We start from the raw sequence: 20,563 nt of genomic DNA on the forward strand, positions 1-20,563 counted from the left end.
TATACCACGGTACGATATTCAATCACTGTACCTATTTATTTGAAGCTATATTACATTGCATTGGAACTGCATTGTGGTATAATAATATTATGATTTATGTTTTGCAGATTTTATTCGGATGTTTTGATTAAACAAAATTGTAATTAGATTTTATAGAACTGTCTAGTGCGGTAAGCACAGCGGATATAAATAGTTTCACGATATAATGTGTGTGTCGGTTTGAATTTGTTCGACTACAGAGCTCATGATGTCTATGATGGTTTAAAACGTGCCAATAATATGGGTTTAAAACGTCTACATGTATATGTTCGAGATCTTATACGAAAAGTAGTAAAAACGGTTTAGCGAGTATAATATATAATATAGTACAGTGAAAACGAAATCCGCTTGAGTCGACCTCGTCATAAACGCGAAATTTATCTGATTTTCTAGGTGTATAAATATGGATTGGCATTCGTGGTGCGATAAGTTTACGAAATCATCTTGCCGTCATGTATGACGTATAACTACCAATATCGTTAATAACTTAGGTGGTCTGTGATCTCAAAGTACTACACCCAATCAAATGCGATATGGATATGGATATGTATAATATGTGGGGGGATTAAGCCCACCCAAAACGTAATCATATATGTTTACACTAATGTTTACACCTATTATCTGCCTATGAATTTAAGTAAATTGCATAGGTATTAACCTTGGTACACTAGTTTTTATTTTTATTTTTTAAAAGCGATACTTAGGTACAATCTAAGTTTATAGAAATAAAATTAGCAAATTTATCTTAATTTTGATCACTTGTTAATTTTGATATATCTGCTACCTAAAATATAAAACTGATATTTTTTTTAAAATATTGATATTTGATTTTTACTACAAATATGGCAAGCGGAGTCCAGCTAAGTTTATTAAAATAATAAGTGATCCATTGCTTTAATATTAAAAACTGAAGACCTACCTATTTAGTTACCTAGGAAATCTAGCCATACACCTAGGTAATGAAATTATAAATTATAATTTATAATACATGGCGGCATCACTACTAATTGAGCTCTGGTGCGAATGTATTTCGCACCGATTACCTACTCTGTATTCATATATATATACCATATACCTGTATTTAAAATTTTACTAGATGAATTTTGTACATTCATTATTTTGCAAATTACTGATACGTGTTCGTTCACCACTTTCCCACTAATGATTAACATAATAACACTTTATATAGATGTATTATGTAATTATTATTTGAATAACGGTAAATTAAACTTGATAATTGTTGAATATTAATATGAAAATGTTTTTACATTAAAAAAAATAGAAAATACGACAAAGATGAGAAGATAGTATAGGAGTTTCGACTAAGCATAGTTATTATACTATAGGTACTGTAAATCAAATAGACACTCTTTTTATGTAATACATAATAATGAAAATATATAGTTATTTTTAGATTATTTGTTTTTAAATTAAACATTTATGATCAGTATAATAATATATGACTTTAAAATTTAAATTGATTATAAGAATTATGTTTCTCTTATGACTTATAATCAATAGGTATTATTAAAATTATATTACTTAATTTAATTATTATTTTTCTTGTAAAAAAAAAAAAAAAAAAAACAGACAATTTATGTTATTAGGTATTTATTATAAAACAAAAAAGTAATAACATTTCACAATAAATTATATAATTATGTACATAGAAAAATAGAATTATGTTAAGTTTTATAAAATAAATTAAAATATTTGACGACGATTGAATATTTAAATATGACGAGTTAATTTCAGTTCAGATTTATAACACATTATCGTGATCTGCAACTTTCATCTTGTAACACAGCTCAAGATAAAAGTAGTAACTACGTCATATTATGAAACAAGATATGGATAAAAATGTGTATAATTTAATTTATCTTTTATAGGAGTATATAATATATAGTTAGTATAGCTTTTTAGTCAAAGCAGTGGAAAAATATACAGTTTTATAATGCAAATCAAACTGTTCAGACTTGCTAGTAACATAATTATTAATATTATACCAAGTGGTTTATAATTTTATGATCAAATTTCGTAGTCCATTCGGTGTTTATTTTAACAGTCTCAATTGTCTGCTTGGTAGTTAAATCAGCTCCTTTTAGATAACTTGATGATCTATTAATAAATGATTGAATCTAAAACAGAAAAAAAAAATTGAATAAAGCTTTTGATTTTTTTTTTTTTTGTTAAGTATTATTTATTTATTACCTCATCTAGTTCTTCTTTAGTTTTCATTTGAGATCCAATAGCTTTTACATAACTGCCTACACGGTCGCCACGGGGCTGGAAGCTATGAATATAAAAATATAAAATAATCATGAAATTTACATTTAATTACTCGTATTATGTTCATATATATAAATTATCGATAACTTACTATTCAGATATATCAGCAATTTTGCGGTACAAAAAGTCTTTTGCTACATAAAATCCAATGTCACTTCTCGCCACAGAATAGAAAACTGAGATTGCGTCTTGTTTTCGAATAATAGAATTATCAAGAGACCAATTCAAATATCTAAATCAAATTAATAGTTAATTATGTTGTGTAATATAATACATAGGTAAGTAATATATAATAATATAGATAATCGATATTAATACCTGTTAAGTAACCAAGTTTCCGAGCTACATCCTAATGCTGAGAGTAATTTCGCTTTTTCAGATCCCACATTAGAACGTTGATAACGTTCCCATAAAAAGTCCCATTCATCTACACCTCCGTATTTTATCGCTTGACAGTAAATTACAGGTTTCAGTTCTCTAGGCAATCTAATATATTTGGATTAGTTTGTATTTATTTTAGCTAATAAAACTGATAAAACTTACATATTATTTTTGTCTGGGTCTGTAGTTTTCATCCACTTGCTAAACAAATCGAGAGCTTGTTCGGTACAATCCTTAATTCGGTGACGGCAGGCTTCGGCGATCACAAGATTTTTAAAACGTATTTCTTCAAAATTATTAAGTTCGACGGTCATATCTCGGAATCTGCTGTACACAGGCGACAGTATACGTTGCATATAGTTCTATAAACCACGTTTCATTAAACAATATTAGTAACGCAAATTGGTACAATAGGTACATATTATTATTTAAAATAATATATTAAAAATTAACGAAGTTCGAGAGAGTTATAGTAGTTAAATATTATTAAGATTAATTTCACATTGTTTTTTACGTTAAGCTTGATAAGCTGTTATTAACGATTTTGTTTAGATATATATAATAATGTAAAACGTATACTATTTAATTTTATATGATATATTAAAACCGTATTTTTTATGGATAAGTAATAATTATCCATTGTTCACAAGTCTCAAAACATTAAAAAATCACTTTACTAACTTGGAACAATCCTTGGTTCGGAGTCCTTTTCAATAAACTATTTATGGGACCCAAACCACCCAAAGCAGCCAACCACGGTGCATACTCTTTTTCGTGTTTTAGATAATTCAATAATTGAAACGTAATTCCATAGTCTAAATCGCCAATCTGAGAAAAACTAAATGAGTCGTCGATCAACTGTACTCGATTTAACGTGTGTATAGTATCATATTCGTTTGGATCGTTCAGCGTAGAAACGATACCCATCCAGTTTCGCGTATCGTACAAAACCCTGAATAAACCTAAAAAAAACATATATGAAAATAATAATTATAATTTATCATACATTCAACGCGAAATAATTATTTTATATAAGACCTACCGGCCATCTGCATATTATATATGACCCATTCGTTGTCTTTAGCCAAAGGAATAGTGAGGTTATTGTTTTCACAATTCAACCAAGATTTTGTTTTTGTTTGGTTAAAGTCAGCATCCATTGAAGTCGTCATAGTGAGTGGTATCCACCAACAACTTTTATTATCCGTGCCGTTTGATTTGATAGTTAGGAATCGTTCCTGCAACACATTAACACATATAATATAATATTATTTGTTTTAATAACAATAAATTTCATCGATAAGGAAGGTAATATTTGTTCACGGGTGTACCTGTGACAATGTAACCGTGTCCGCAGAATAATCCCTGACGACTTTCAACACGGGGTAACCGGTTTGCAACGTCCATGTATCCATTATCAGTTTCACCGTTAGATTTTTGTCCAAAGTTTCTTGTCTGTGAGCTTCCTCAGTCAAAGAATTCCACAAATCATCTTGTTCAGCGTTGGAAAACTTGTGCTTGTTTATGTAATTTCTAATGCCTTGTTTGAACGTATCCTCGCCTAAGAAAGTGTTCATCATGTGTAATAAAAATGAACCCTTAGTGTATGAAATTGTATCAAAAATTTGTGCTATTTCATCGGGATGTCCGACGGCTACCGACACAGGGTGGGACGATTGAAGCGAATCAAGATCCAAAACGCGTAAAAAATTTTGAACCGTTTCGATTTGGAAAGAGTTCCATTCGGGGTACAACTGTAATATTAAACAAAAAGAACTTATTAATATGAACACAATTTTACAAAATAAATTAAAAATTTAACAATTAATGAAACCCACGAAATCAACTCCACGTGCTGCTACGTATGTGGCAAATCCTTCATTTAACCAAAGGTCGGTCCACCATTTCATGGTAACAAGATTACCAAACCATTGATGAGCAAGTTCGTGAGCGATAACTTCGGCTACTCTGTGTACATTATCAATCGTAGCTACGTCCGGATCAATTAACAATGCAGTCTCTCTAAATTATGATATATTATTTTTTTAGTTTCCTAGTTTCCGTAGTAGAAGCAATAATAGTTTTACAGTGATTGGTATAGTTCGTAAAATTTACAACCTAATATACCCTATATTATACACTTAATTATTTATGTACGATTGATACTTTTTTGAATAGATTTAAATTTTAAAATTGTATGGTCCTATATAATTGGGTGTCCAACATTTTTTTCCTTTATTAATATTTTGTTCTTATAGTTAATATTTTATAAGTTGCAAATATCAAATAATAATAATTATAAAATGTATACATTTATGCTCAATTTCCAAACGCTAGATAATTATAAAAAAATTAACATATATTGTTCTGAATTTAACCATATTAATACTATAATATTATTTTATATTATTTTACAATCAGTTAAATATACCATACATTAAATAGCTATACTGTATTGTCTGTATTGATCACCTACAAAGAACAATAGAGTAAATAGGCCATTGTTATGTTATTGGTGTGTTTACAAATGTATTGTAAGTTATGAATATATATTAACAAATATAGATTGATGAATTTTGTATCATATCTATGTGTTATAAAATTTTTGTATTTTTATAATTAAATAACTTTTATATTAAACTTTACATTTATTCTGAGGATGTGAAATCTCAATCATGTTAGTGAAATGAATGTTTATCTATATTTTAGATATATATATCTAAGACAAAATTTTAAGTACACCAATGTCTAATTTGTATAAATACTTTTGTAGTTGAATTTCTATTAAGTATTTAAATATTTATAAGAATTTACAGATTCTCGAAAAGAATTGAGCCAGGAGCGCGAATACATTTTGAAAAAACAAACACATTAAAATAACTCGAGATGAGATACTTTAAAATTAACTTTTTACAGTTATTTTAAATACATTTCATGAGCCTCAATATTTATTTATAAAACTAGAGTATAGTTTATAAATCATTAATTATTATTGTTAGAATTAATTTATCTCTATGATCAATCTTATTAAAACACTTCATAATAATGGTTTATTTACAAATATTAATGTGCGTACCTGTAAGTGACAAGACCCCAATTCTCCATTGCGCCGGCAGAAAAATCTGGTATGGCCACCATGTCTTGTTTGGACAGCGGAAATTTTTCGTCGAAATAATCTTCATAGTACTTCAATACCAATGGTCCAGCGTTTTTAGCGAGCTCTGTTTGATCGGCTGCGTCTTTCCTGGCTATTATACGGAACTTCACTTCGTCGTCCCGATTGTCAGATTCAATGTATGCGAAATCAGATACCATGTATGCTACTAAATAAGTGGACATCGGTACAGATTCTTCAAATTCATCGAAAACATAATCTGGTTGCGAAGGGCTGAAACATGACATTTTCACATTCTATTTAATATCATACAAAATGATACAAGAAAACATATTATTTTTACGATCAATAGTATTCAATTGACATAACTCTATGTAAATTAGACTTACATGGGCGTTTGTTTCATCATCTTCATATTACTAATCGAAGTATATTCTTTTTTATGACCCAATCTTATCTTGAATGTTGCTTTATACGCAGGCTCGTCAAAACAGGGGAAAGCTCGTCTGGCGTCTGCTGGTTCGAATTGTGTTACCGCTAACCATCTGTAAAATAATATTGTTATATTTCTATGGTGTTGGCGGAAGAAACAAAATTACAAGAACGTTTTTTTTATTATTATTATTACGTGTGCACTATTATACAGTAACGCACCTCGTTTGATTGTTTTCCTTGTCCACGTAGCTACTTTTGTAGTAACCTACTAAATCGTCGGTGATATTTCCTGTGAATGGTATAGTCAGCACGTACTCGTCACCAGGCTTAAAGTTTTCTGTTGACTTGACGTACATAAGTTCTTTCTTTGGATCAAACGTAACACTACTCACTGGGACGACATTTTCACCACTGTTAGCCACCACGACACTTTTAGTATCGATGTCCAAACTGTTCGAATGGAGTGTTATGGTGTCAGTAGCTGCTATGCAGGTCATCTAAATATAATAATTGTATCATGTGATTGTCTTATAAATAATTATAAATATAAATTAGCATATTATAGACGTTGTTGTCAGTAATGCTAGGTACTAAAAAATTTCAATTCTATAAAACTTCTGAAAAAAATTTTCATTTTTAATAGATGATACAAATTATTTTTAGCTGTATAATATTAAATATTTTTTATAATTTAAAAACTATTGAAAATTTTGTTCATAAAATTCCCACGTTTTATTTTAATTTTAAAATTATCTGCATTAATTTTAAACATTGTATTTTTCTGAAAATATAAAATAATTAGTTATTGTGTGCCAACTTGTCTCACTTATGAATACTCACTTTAATGTCAACTACTCCTTCAAACATGAATTTATCATCCAAGTGTGTGGTCACATCCAGTCGATAGCTGACGGGCTTAAAATTAGTTGGCAATTTAAATTCGGAAGTTTCTTTCGAATTAACAACCGAACCCATCAGGGACAAGGCGATAATAAACATTTTAAAGGACACAAACTCCATCCTAAACAAATTTTAAAAACGCAAAAATATATATAAGTAAATATAGTTTATGTATGGTATACGAATACATTTTTTTTTCAAATCCTTAAACATTTATTTTATAACTTATCGACTTTAAATTGAATACCTCTAGTGTAAAAGCAATATACTGTAACGGACATTATAGTCATGTATATTAAACATTTTGTTATTATATGATTGTCACCATAATGGTTTTATAAGTATAATATTAATAACATGAATAGATTTTGTTATTATTTCTGTACCTGATATGTTATTTATTATTTTTAAGTGTTACGATATATTAGATTTAGACCATATTGAAGTATTGATTTTAATATGATGAATGTTTTTTATTGTGTATATATAAACTTTAAAGACACTTTTACTATAGAAAAATGTCATAATCAACAACTTCTACGGAGATTTTTATACAGAATTAGATTGTATTTACTATTTTTAGAGGTAAAAATTAAAATTTTCAGTTATTTCTAAAATAATCGGAAAAAATATAAAACAATTACAATCTAATAGAATTTTAATTCAAATTATTGAATTTATTATTTGGTAACATTGGTTACCAAAAAGTTATTCGACTTTCTTTGTTCAGAATTGTTTTTCATCATGCAAAAAGATTTATCATTGAATTCAAATCTAGCTTTTCTTGCAGTATCTACTCAATGACAAGATTCACTCAACTTGTACAGCAGGGCAGTTACCTATTTTTTTCATGTTTATCATTTTAATTGTAAATTCTATGTTAGTACTTATAATATATATATCATATACGATAATAATATTTTTATTTGTATATAATAATATTATATATGATATATAAACCTACACTTCAATTTTTTTTTACAATATTTTCCTATTCACTTTAAATATTAACGAAGTGCAAGATATTAAAATAATAATTTAGTTGTGTTTTTATTTAATTAAATTGTAATCTATACTTTTGCATAATTGTTGAGCTGTATTAGTTGCAACTTAAAGATAGCAATAATAATGATAAAAAAAAAAAAAACAAATCAGTTTTTCAGTTGTTCATATTATCATCATATTTATTTACTAAATACAATTTAGTTTTTTTTTGTTTTTGAAAAGTTGAAATTTTCTTAAGTATTTTATTGCCTTATAATCAAGTTTTCAGTATATTTATTATTATTGTTTAAATTACTATTTTATGAAAATTTCACTTGAAATCATAAGTAGATACTATTAAATTAATATCTTAAAAAAATATTTAAAATTGTTTAATTCATTATTTACTGATGTTTCTGATGTTTTGGTCATTGAATACTTGATTAAATCGAAAGATTTTGAATTTTTAACATTTATGAAAATTGGCAGTATATTTGTATTTTGATTTTGATTTTCCAATGTATTCAAGTAGATCAAATTATCGTTTTGACATAAATTAAGAATAAACTAAAGAACAATTCTTCAAAGTCCAAATTAATTTTAGATTATTAACGAAGCATATATTTGATATTATTAACATAATTTAATAGATAAAAAAAACATTAAATCCTTTTCTTTTTTTTTTTTTGCTTTATTTAAAGCATGTTAATCAATGAATAATATATTATTTAAGTATTAGGATCGAATAAAGATGTATTTTGTCAGGTACTAAAGAAGGTTAAAAAATAAGTTTTATTTTTTTTGTGAGAAAGTCATTACGAAATTCCTTACATAAATATTGGCAAGTTGTCAAGTATCTCAATTTGAACCTTGTAATATAATAATAATATAATAAATAACGATACAATTTTTTTTCACAAATACATATTTTATAACAGTTAGGTATACGTATTATCCAATCATGCTTATTATTTATTAAATAACTTAAATGAAAAATAATATGTATTACGTAAATCCGTTTACCGTTTACCGTGAAAAATATATTTTAATTTAATATTTCAATGATGACAATTTGGTTTATTTAAATATTTTAAAAAACAACTTAATCTTAAAACATTAAAAATGTATATACCATTCTTAAAGTTTGTTAGAGATAATCTAACTAATAGTTAAAAAATTTTAATAAGCACTGCCATCTTTAAAATTAACAAAATAAAATCTTTGTCCAAAATGTTAATTAACTGAAAACTCTGTTTTTCATTTCATATCTCATAAAATGTATGACGCCTTACAATAATTCTAAACACTTAAATTTTTTTTTTTAATTTTAAATACCTTTAATATTACTACGATTCAACATACATTTTAATCAAAATAAATTTATGGCGTACTTAGTATATTTTTTCCTGAACAACTTTGTTTTCTAGAATATATTATTTGGGAGTATATTTTTCATTATTTTGTTTGTTTATTTCTTTAAGAACCTTAATTACATTTCATATTTTTGAATTATTCTACTAATCTATTTTGAAATGTAAAGAATGTATAGTCTTTTTATTTCTAACATTACTTAAAAAAAAGAGTCAATTTATAGTTTCTGAATAGCACCACGTATGTATAATTAAAAATTGCCAAATTTAAAAAAAATAACTGCTGCGTAAATCCTGATGTGCATTAACCTATTTTTTAATTAATGGTTTATAAATTAAAATATGGGTTGAAGCCATTAGGAGGTGTATAGAAGGTTAGTTAAAAAAAATAAATTAAAAATATTTGTCATACTTTTTCTTTTAATCTAACCTTGAAACTATATTATTAAAATACATAGGTTCTTACTCAATTAATCAATAAAATATATTATGTATATAATTTCAGAAACACAATAATCGCTTTAAAAGTTGAAGTTTTAAAAACCATAATCAATAGTAAACATTTAAACACTAAAATCATGAACTAAGAAATAGATATATTTTAGTCCGTGACTGAAATCAATGCTGTTTGAGAAAATATAATAATGAAAACTTGTGATATAGACTAGTATTGAGTTAAACAAAAATTACAATACTATACGGAAAATGAAATATATCATTCTGTACGAGTAATATTATGTGCTATCTACAACGTATTTTCTTATTTAAAAAATGATAATTGATTACTAATTAGCTGAATTACATATAATTAATGAAGTTATTAAATAATTATTAAGTTTATGCTTATGTGGTCAATGAGATTATTTCAATGTTAATACAATTTTTATTGTTTTATTAATATAATTGGTTCGTTTATTTTGCTCATCTTAGGGAAACGCAGATATTAAATAAGTATACAAGTCGATAGTTGTGATAGTATATCATTTCAATGATAGAGAATGATAGCTGATGTGCAAAATCTGCATAAGTGGAATTCGTATGGAAATCGGTGACATATGCAGATATTTGAAATAATCATTTGTCAGGTCTAAAATTTATAATACTAATAAAATAAATAAAATCATTACAAAAATGCAAATCGGATTGCTATACACTGTACATTATATACTGTATAGTATACAGTATACATAGATAGTATATTATATCAATATTTACAGAAAAATGTAAATATTTTATTAAAAATAACAATTATTGGTCACCACTTAAAAAAACACAAATAGCATAACTATCCTAGAGAACATAATTTTATGGAAATACAATGGAGAAGTGTGTAAAATAAATTATTGTGATATTTTCAAGTATACCTATAGATTATGCAGATTTAAGTACAAGGCACAAGCATATATTATACTGCTACTGGCTTAAAATTATGATTTCGTATTAAACTCAACTTCGTTCATTCTGATAATAATTAACAAGATTATGGCTATAATAAATTGCTTATGAGAAAATTATGAACATTTTTAATACAATAAAATGTATAACAAAATAATCTTCAGAACTGCCTAATCAAATTTTATTATTACTCACAAAGTAAAAATACATTAGGTAATATATTAAAATTGTTTTAACTTAATGTGAAAACAAAATTGTACAATTATTATGCTAAAGAGAAATACGTATTATGTATTTAAATAAAATATTATTTTTACCAACTCGAAGAAAAATCTTAAAATGACTAATACAGGTCATAGCAATAGAAATAACTGCCAAATATAATTAACAATATTATACATTTTGAAGTTGTTTATATAACACATTATATCATCAAGTAGGTACACAATAAATGTAATGATAAAAATACCTCAAAAATTGTCATCACTATATAACTTAATATCATTGTTGTTATTTAGTCGGATTTTTAAATACTCAAACACCCGGTATACCCCGTCTAAAACGATCTGCAAAATGTAATAACCAACACGCCCGCCGATTATTTACCTACCTATACTATATATTATTATAATCGATGTCATTGAATTCATCTCTCAAAAGCCAACGTTACAGTAATATATGTATTGTGGAAATATATTATTCATTTAAGTACAGTTATATACAACACTATAAATCATTACGACTTGCGCCTTACCTGAGCGACTGCATGATTCGGTTTGACGGTGATCTGGTGACGATCGAACCACTACTGAAATTAGCGCCTACGCCGTCTAACAGGTTAAGTACACGCACAAGCGCGCGAGTTATCGACGGTGAAATTATTATTACCAAACCGGTGTGCATGTGGAGGTCATGGGCATTATATTATTATTTATTATTATACTGTGTTTGTTAACCGTCTGTGTACAGTTATACGATCAGATGGAACGAACCTCAGATTAACTTGATTTTATTTTATTTTTAATTGTGTATTAAAAATATTTTGGATGGCTGTTTTGACAACACAACTGCAGTATTGATAACAATGAACCATCGTTGTGAAATCAGATTCTAAGAAAAGCCAAAAAAATCGACCAGGCTCCAGCATAATACTTATCAATGATTTACTCTTGCTCTTTGCTATACATAGTTTGTGAATAATAAAATAAGTTAATAAAAACATCGAATAATTGAATCATATTATGGTGCGTATAATGGCTGGTATATTATCACATTACGAGTGTTCTGCGTGGACCGATGATTTGTATTTTTGAAATATTCTCTTCAAATGTTAATTGGATATCAATACATCGCAATAGCCGACGACTAATTAATACGCTGTACGCAAGAAAACGTCACTGAATAAGAGACACATTTTATGATTATTAGATTAGAAGTCAACTTAATTTACCAAATAATTCTATGACATAACCTCGGTCGGTCGCCAACATTCCCTGTAATTAAAATGTAATAACGGTGATGAATAATGATTAATAATTATAATGTATCACGTAGGAATAACAATTATAACATTTTTTTTAATCAAATTTGATACTATAAGTACATAATATGTACTATGTAGCAGTGGCGAGTACTGTTTCTTATGTTGCATCTGATGCATGCTCATTTATCATAATGTATTTTAGTTCTATTTAATTTATAACTAATAAATAATACACAAGTTTGTATTAATTTATAAATAAGACTTTAATTTAATATATATTATACACAATAGCACTTACTTAAATAATACTTTAATAATTGTAATTGAGACTTGACTAACTCTTTTTACTAAATTAAAAAAAATTGCCATTTACTCGTACACGTAAATTTAATAAATTACGTTGAAGAAGCGCAACAGAATGAGCATGCCCCGGGCGATTAATACGCGGCAGCTAGTAGAGGGGGTCTCGGAGTAACTGGTTTTTTACAACGATAATAAGGGTCGTATAGCTTGCGCACACATCTATCGCATGCTCTGTCATTAAATGTTAGAATAAAGATAAACACAGATACCTAAGTAGGTATAACAGAAATAAATGAATTAATGTAACACATTATATTTCTGGTAAAATACGTAATATATTATTGATTATAAAATAATTTTTGTATTTTGATTAATAATGTTTTTATTTCTAAGCATGCCTGGAGAATTCGCCACTGCTATGTAGTAATATGCAGTACATAAAGGAAAATAAAAGGAGATAATTCTTGAAACTTTGTACACCGTACAATATTTAGGTACACATCACCAGATTGTAAGGAGTGTTTAACATTTAAATGTAACCATGTAAAAACAATCAGTTCACTGTTGACACAATAAATTAAATTAATAAAAAAAATCATTTATTAATGTATAGCTTTAATTACAATATGGTAAGTAGGTAATAATAAAATATTATAAGTATATACTGAAAAAAAATAATTGGACATTGTCGCCGGAGTGACGATTACGAAATTTCAAACTGATAGCTATTGCAGTAAGTTTTCGTCGTTGTTATCGACACCACTCATACTTTCAAACCAAAAACAAATTAAATTTCACAGCCCCTCACGTACGGGCAATGACGTATATATTGATACATATAAGTACTTACATAACTATATACATATTATTACTATCATTATTATTATAATAACGCGTGTTTAATGTTTATATTATGTTATAATTATTATATTACAAGACACTCAATTATTGATTATACGCGCATATTATATCATGCACGTACGTCGTTTTAAATCAAAAATACAAACGAATTTATTCATCAAAAACTTAAATATAATGTTTCTATACGTACAAGCAGCGTGTAAAAATGATTTTTTTTTTTGAAAAACTACCTTTTCGTCTATTTGTTATAATTTATATGTATAACGATATAATACGAAGTAATTAAGATAATGACTAATGTACTACGATAGTCGATAGATTATCGATTACATATACAGTATACACATACAGTACTACAGTCTATCCGTAGCCGTCGTAGTCAACTAGTGTTATATACAATTTTATTGTTAAATTTTACTTAATATTATTTAATTTAAAATGCCGAAAATTAGTAGTAGTCATCGTTCTAAAATAAAGTGTTGGATTGAAAAATATCCAGAATTAAAAGCAGAAGGCAAAATTATATTTTGCACGTCGTACAATAAGGCTATTGGTTGTGAACGTAAATCACAAGTTGATGCACACTGTAATTCAAGTACGTACCTACGGTAACACTAATTTTCTGCTGTAATTAATAATTATTAACATTTTTTTGCGTAATCCGGTGCAAAATGTTAATACCTGAAACCACCTCAGCCATGGCTAGTCGAAATGAATTTTTAACAGACATGTGTTATGCCTTGGTAGCCATAAATATTCCTTTCAATAAACTTCAGTCGACACCATTTAAGAATTTTTTACAAAAATATGTTAATCAGAATATTTCAGATGAAAGTACGTTACGAAAAAATTACTTAAAAATATATTTGAATCTACTCTTAAAAAAATACGGGAAAAATTAACTAACAATTTCATTTACATTATGGTAGACGAAACGACTAATTCTAGAGGGCTGTATATTTTTAGTCTAATTGTTGGAATACTTCATCCAGAAATAATGCCTACTTCATTCCTAATTTCTTGCAAAGAATTGAAAAAAACCAATTATGAAATGGTTTCTCGATTTGTGAATGATAGTTTAATGGAATTTTTTGGAGACACGTTATTTCAAGACAAAATTCTGCTGTTTATTAGCGATGCGGTGCCATATATGATAAAAACTGGAGGACCATTAAAAATATTTTATTCTAATATGATTCATATAACTTGTGTTGCCCATGGCTTAAACCGTGTAGACAAAAAAGTTAGAGACATTTTCCCGGGTATAAACAAACTAGTAAATAATGGAAAAAAAAATGTTTTTAAAAGCACCTCATTGTATTACTGCTTATAAAAATTTTATGGACTGTCATGTCGCTTTCCTCCAGAACCTGTAATAACAAGGTGGGGAACACGGTTGGAAGCTGCTTTGTTTTACTCTGAAAATTGCAGTAAATTTAAAGAATTGGTATCTAATATAGAAGATGACGCCCAATCTGTCCAAAAAGTAAAATCCATTTTGAGTACTGCATCAATTATATCTGATTTAACATTTATTCGATCACATTTGTCCGAGTTGCCAAATTCAATTACAAAACTGGAAAAACCAAATTCAACTTTAAATTATCAAATATATGTAGTTGAAACAGTAAGAGATGGACTTAAGACAATTGAAAATGAAAAGGGACAAATACTATAAGACAAATTCAAATCAGTATTTGATAAAAATCCCGGATACAATATTTTAAAACTGTACAACAATTCAATAAATGGAAATGATGTAGATTTAAAAGAAGATCCTGCTATTATAAGCTGCTATACAAACAATGCCCGATAACAAGTGTCGACGTAGAACGTGTGTTTTCGCAGTTAAAACATATATTAAGTGACAGAAGACATAATTTTAAAGAAAAAAACTTGGAAATGTACATGATTATAAATTTTAATCAAATATTGTAAAGTGAGTTATATACAATATATTGTCAGTTTATTATTATTTTAATCAAATATTGTAAAGTCAATTATTAGTTATTACTTATTAAAATTAAATTTAAAGTACCTATAATGAAAATTTTGTTTTTGCACGTTTTTGCACATTCTAAAATTTTAATTGCACATTTTTTAGATTTTAGCTGCACAAAAATCCGGTCTTTAGTTATAAATATAGTAATCACTAATCATATATACAGGGTTTAAAACGAAAATAATACCACATCGATGAAAATTATGATCTCTACAAAAAAGAAACAGTAAGCTAGAAATTATCAGTTGTCATTTAAGTGACTTTCTGAAGTTTCATTAGGTTGCTGAGAGACATCTAAAATAGCGTCCTTCACCGCGGTGTATTTCACCTCAGCTTGTTTTTTTGTTGTCAGTCGTGATATGATGGAAACTACTCAACTATCGAGTTGATGTAACTTGAGTGTCTCGAGGGGGTCACAATGAGCATCTGTAAACATGTCTTGAACTAAAAAAACTTTATTTTGTACTTTTTCATTGATTGTTTACCTAAATTTCCATCATATTCCTTTTAATAAGTACAGATTTTAAAAGATATGATTCCTTTTTATTTGTATGTAATATAATTCAAAAATAAAAACCCATCGTGTTTTAATATGGATATTTAGTTATTGTCATCATAATATACACCGTGGTACAAAAAATATAGTTGTTAAATGTTTATTATTAAAATATTATCCTAATTTTGTAAATGTGTACTTCAACAACTGTTTTGCATAATGCATACTTATCCAGTAGTTGGTATAATGGTATTACGTACCTACTTAATAATAAAAAGTATCTATTTGACATTTATTATAATTCAATAAGTACCTACTCATTCAAAAACAAGTTTTTTTAAAAATCCATTTCAGAGGTGCTTATTATAGTATTAACTCAAATTATCATTAACGTCTCGAACTTCAAATAAATTTATGTTAAAAATTTGCTCAAGGCAACACATTTTATTTAAAAATAAACATTTCTCAAACAAATGTATAAAATTAATTATTTATTGCCAAATAAGTACGTACCTATAGCTCGAGTGTTGTTGAACTTGTACTTATACATATTTTGTTTAGTCGTACCATGTCACAAAACTATATAAGTAGTTATGCTTCAAAATCATTGATTTACGAACAATATATATATAGTGGATAATCAATACAATTTATCTATAAAGTTTTAAATATTTATCGTGGGTAAAACGTAAAATAATAAATATCCGATTGAACCTTTTTTTAGAACAAAATTTATTATGTACAAAATAAAGTATACACTTATTATTAAAATTATTTTTCAATGTTCATTATAATAAAATTATTAAAACAAAATCACGTAACACGATTTACAAGTTTTTCAATACTAATACTTTGCTCGATAAAATAAAATGTAAATTAAATTCCAACAATTTGTATTTAAATGATAATAAGAACGATAATAATTTTGAAACAAAAGTTTTTTTTGAGTGCGTTATACTATAATTAAGCAATTTATATTTTAATATCTATTTCAGTTATTGTTATTGATATAAGCATTAATATTCAATTCATTTCACATTCACTTATTGCTCATTTTTTTTTTTTTTTTTTTTGTAACAGGCAAGTTATGAAAATAAAAATAACGTATTTATTCATTTATAAATTTTTCATTTCATTTTTTCAGCAAAATTATTATTTTAATATTGAATATTACAAGCATTTGCTATTCAGGCTAGTTAAAAAGGCATACCATTATCCCTTTTAAATTGATTTAAATATATAAATTATTGGATTAAATATTTTATGAAAATTGCTGTACATGAGAATTTGCATAAAAACATATTAGGCTTTTGAAAATCAAATTAAAAATACTTAGGTCGATTTTTTAAAAACAAAATTACATAATCACTTTAAGTCACAGAATAACGTTTCGCACGACACAAAAACGTGTTCAATAAACTTGGAAAGCATTTAAAGCTTTTACTCAATTTTAAATTATTCCAACACATATTTGTTTAATACTTTAGATTCTAAGTAAATCTATAAATATATAATTATTTTACAATGTATTTTTGTCTGTCGTCGTTTTGAGCAATAGAAACGTTTAGATTTTCAACTTCAATGTTTTCAAAATATTTTAATTTTTTTTTTTTTTTTTTGAACTTTTTGTAGAAATTTTATGTTTTAGGGTTTTTTAATACCTAAATATCGATCAAAAAAATAATTGTTCAAAAAGTTTAAAAATGTAATACAAAATTTTTCATAAATTATAACGGTTTTATAAAAATATTGAAAATTCATAGGTAAGAACAATTTTTTTTATAAGCATTTAAAATTTAAATTTTAACAGAAAAACGACGATATAAAAGTTATAAAATAATCATCTTGTATACACTATACGTCTATACAAACTATATATATACTATACACTTAACTTAGTACATCTCGTAGTACAGCGAATTTAATATTATGTACTAATTGTTTTTCAAGCGACATACGCGCCAGTTGTAGGTAATAGTAATTAATTATTGTGACCTAACACATGCGTATAGTTTTAGAAAACGTGCATAACTAGTTTATCGCAACAATGTCCATATCGTATTAGTTTATCGGTCATCGATTAAATTCAGTAGCTTGCATGAAATTATGAATCTTTGTATTGTTATTGCTGTTTTTTTTTTAGATTCCGAGCGGAGCTATGAATGTATTGATTTTACAATTATATACGTTTTTTGTGTTTGTCATCAATTTACAGAGTGGTAAAAATGCTCAGATTTTTAACTTTGAAAGAGGTTTTTTATAGAATAAAAAAAAAATATTTTAATTTTGAAATGAGTAACAAGCATTTTAGAGAATATGAAAGCGTTTGAGATGCGCAAGATAATATTCTTAGCTTTAAGTTTGATAATAAGTAAATTTCAAAAACAACAACATAAAATTTAATATGTTCAATGTTGTTTATTTTTGAAACGAATACAACACATACACATGCGGGTGTGGCGTTTTCTTAAAGGAAAAATGTAAAAATATAGAAAAAGCATGTTTGGTGGACAACTACTAATCAATAATTAGTAATTACTATATATATATATATATTATTTAAAACACAAGCTCAACTTGTGGTGAACTGGTGAAGTGGTTATAAATAGGAACATCTACATTTGTATAAAATGAATATTTGTGTATTAATCATTAATGTAACAAGTATTCTATAATTATATAATGGTCATGTAATATCATTTTCATAAATTCAAAGTTGCGATTTACAATAATTTTTAAAATCAATTGAGTCGTTATATTGATTTCGTTTCATATCACTTTTCTCATATAATGCTTAGTCGTGCGTATTAATGTATTATGATTTTATAAGAATAATAAAATATTTGATTAAGAAATTCGATGCTTATGAAATTTTAAATTTGCCAACAATGTAATTATTTTGAAACTCTATGACGTCCATTTGACAACCACCTGCTAGTTTTTAAATTCAGTCCCACATGTATCAAAATATTCGTCAAGTGACTTGGTAAAAAAATTTAAAAAATTTAAATTTACATTAAAATAAGCATTACATATCATTATAGATACCAACATACAATTATAATATACATAGGAATAGAGATTGATTTTTTTTTGCTTTAAAACTTAATTACCTATACAATTTTAAAATTAGTTATTATCTACCTATTTAATTACCAACAAAAATATACAAATAAAAAATATTTCCATAGAAATAATTGAACTGTTTCGTTCAAAAGAAAATCATCGTTTAGTATACCTAGGTTAGTAAATTCTTTTATTTTTATTCTAAAGAATAATATAATGCAATATTTTATTTTTTACTTGAAGTATCTCAGATAATATCTTTTATAGGAATTACAAGCATGTTCAAAAGGATTAAGCTATTCAACGAAATTTGTATGCATTTTCAAATAAATTATGTTGAACAATATACTCTGATATATTAACTAAGTATATTAAGTACATTTAAATTATATTTTTCTAACAAAAAATTATTATTATATTTTAATATGACAAGTGATAATATTAAAGATATTATAAAACTATTTATTTCTCGAATTTTATTTGTTTAAAACTTAAGACAGGAAAATGCTTATAAGATTACACATACAGTGTACCTACCAACTACAAGAGATTTGATTAATGATAATAAAAATCGGATTTTAAATCCTTTCTCATCAGCTTGCGAGGACTGAAGTGTATAATAGGTATATTATTGAATTCGATTTGGGTACTCTGTTCGTTATCCTTTATATAATGTTAATATATTTGTTGAAATGATAGATTATTTAAATACCTACCTAAATTAAATTGTTTTCAACTGAACAGAAAATCTTTGTTGTCGACATTGATTCCGATAAACTTATACAGTATTGTATAATTGCATAAAATGGAAGTTATTATCATGAAAGAAGCGCCGAAAGGAGAAATTTGATAAACCGACGACCGCGCACAACAATATCGGTTCATTGGGTCAGCTGCAGCTGCGCGCGTCCTTCACGGTCATGCGAACTCAACGGTCCTGACACAATAACGTTGTATCATAATGTATATTAATGCGATTATTTAAGTTTGACAATGGCAATTAAACATTTTCCCCCTGACCGAAATATAATAATAGATTGTCACGCGGCATACAATTAATCTCTGACCGTCGTAATGATTAAAGTCCGATTGTAATAATGATGTTATATAAATAATTATTTATTTATTATTATTATTATTATTTTGAATTCGCAACGTTTAAACAGGAAACTTGAGAGACGAAGTTCGAAAGGTTTTGCTCATAGCACTCCAGCCTCTCCCAATACTCAATAATAAAATATCTAAAAAGTGGACAATTCGAGTTATTAGAGTTAAACCAACAGTATATTAAATACTGTATTAGTGTAAATTCATTATTAAAGGGAAAGAAGAATGAGTACTATTGATAAATCACACTTATATCTGTACAGACTAAAACAGTGTACCTACATAAAACACAAATTTTAATATTGTAACTACACTAATGTTCTATAACGATTAAGCT

The 20,563-nt window shown here is 26.6% G+C and overlaps 1 protein-coding gene and 2 long non-coding RNA genes across 3 annotated transcripts; 1 reads left to right on the forward strand and 2 right to left on the reverse strand.

Moving 5' to 3' along the window:
- Positions 1-1,633: 1,633 nt before the first annotated feature.
- On the reverse strand, positions 1,634-11,819 carry LOC114132074 (aminopeptidase N). Its single transcript, XM_027997459.2, has 14 exons — positions 11,663-11,819; positions 7,100-7,280; positions 6,479-6,756; positions 6,214-6,369; positions 5,786-6,097; positions 4,548-4,731; positions 4,041-4,463; positions 3,752-3,947; positions 3,391-3,671; positions 2,872-3,071; positions 2,647-2,814; positions 2,420-2,560; positions 2,251-2,332; positions 1,634-2,177 (listed from the first exon to the last, which is right to left on the reverse strand). Exons 1-14 carry the CDS (start codon positions 11,809-11,811, stop codon positions 2,040-2,042), a joined length of 2,889 nt encoding a protein of 962 aa, XP_027853260.2. The 5' UTR covers positions 11,812-11,819; the 3' UTR covers positions 1,634-2,039.
- LOC126550633 (uncharacterized) lies at positions 7,222-10,592 on the forward strand. Its single transcript, XR_007604709.1, has 3 exons — positions 7,222-7,315; positions 10,019-10,235; positions 10,444-10,592. It is a non-coding gene; the product is annotated as an uncharacterized LOC126550633 (long non-coding RNA).
- A 346-nt stretch (positions 11,820-12,165) lies between the features above and the next one.
- LOC126550634 (uncharacterized) lies at positions 12,166-12,790 on the reverse strand. The gene is made up of 3 exons (XR_007604710.1): positions 12,690-12,790; positions 12,359-12,401; positions 12,166-12,285 (listed from the first exon to the last, which is right to left on the reverse strand). It is a non-coding gene; the product is annotated as an uncharacterized LOC126550634 (long non-coding RNA).
- Between the last annotated feature and the right edge of the window lie 7,773 nt (positions 12,791-20,563).

This window comes from Aphis gossypii, chromosome 3 (assembly GCF_020184175.1).
Source record: "Aphis gossypii isolate Hap1 chromosome 3, ASM2018417v2, whole genome shotgun sequence".
NCBI classification, from domain to species: Eukaryota; Metazoa; Arthropoda; class Insecta; order Hemiptera; family Aphididae; genus Aphis; species Aphis gossypii.

Excerpts from the sequence above, each read along its gene's own strand:
- LOC114132074 (XM_027997459.2), bottom strand. The coding sequence starts at position 11,811 with ATGCACACCGGTTTGGTAATAATAATTTCACCGTCGATAACTCGCGCG. Across the intron at positions 6,757-7,099 it reads AAGGAGTAGTTGACATTAAA|ATGACCTGCATAGCAGCTAC; the intron begins GTGAGTATTCAT and ends TATTATATTTAG. Across the intron at positions 3,948-4,040 it reads ACACGGTTACATTGTCACAG|GAACGATTCCTAACTATCAA; the intron begins GTACACCCGTGA and ends AATGTGTTGCAG.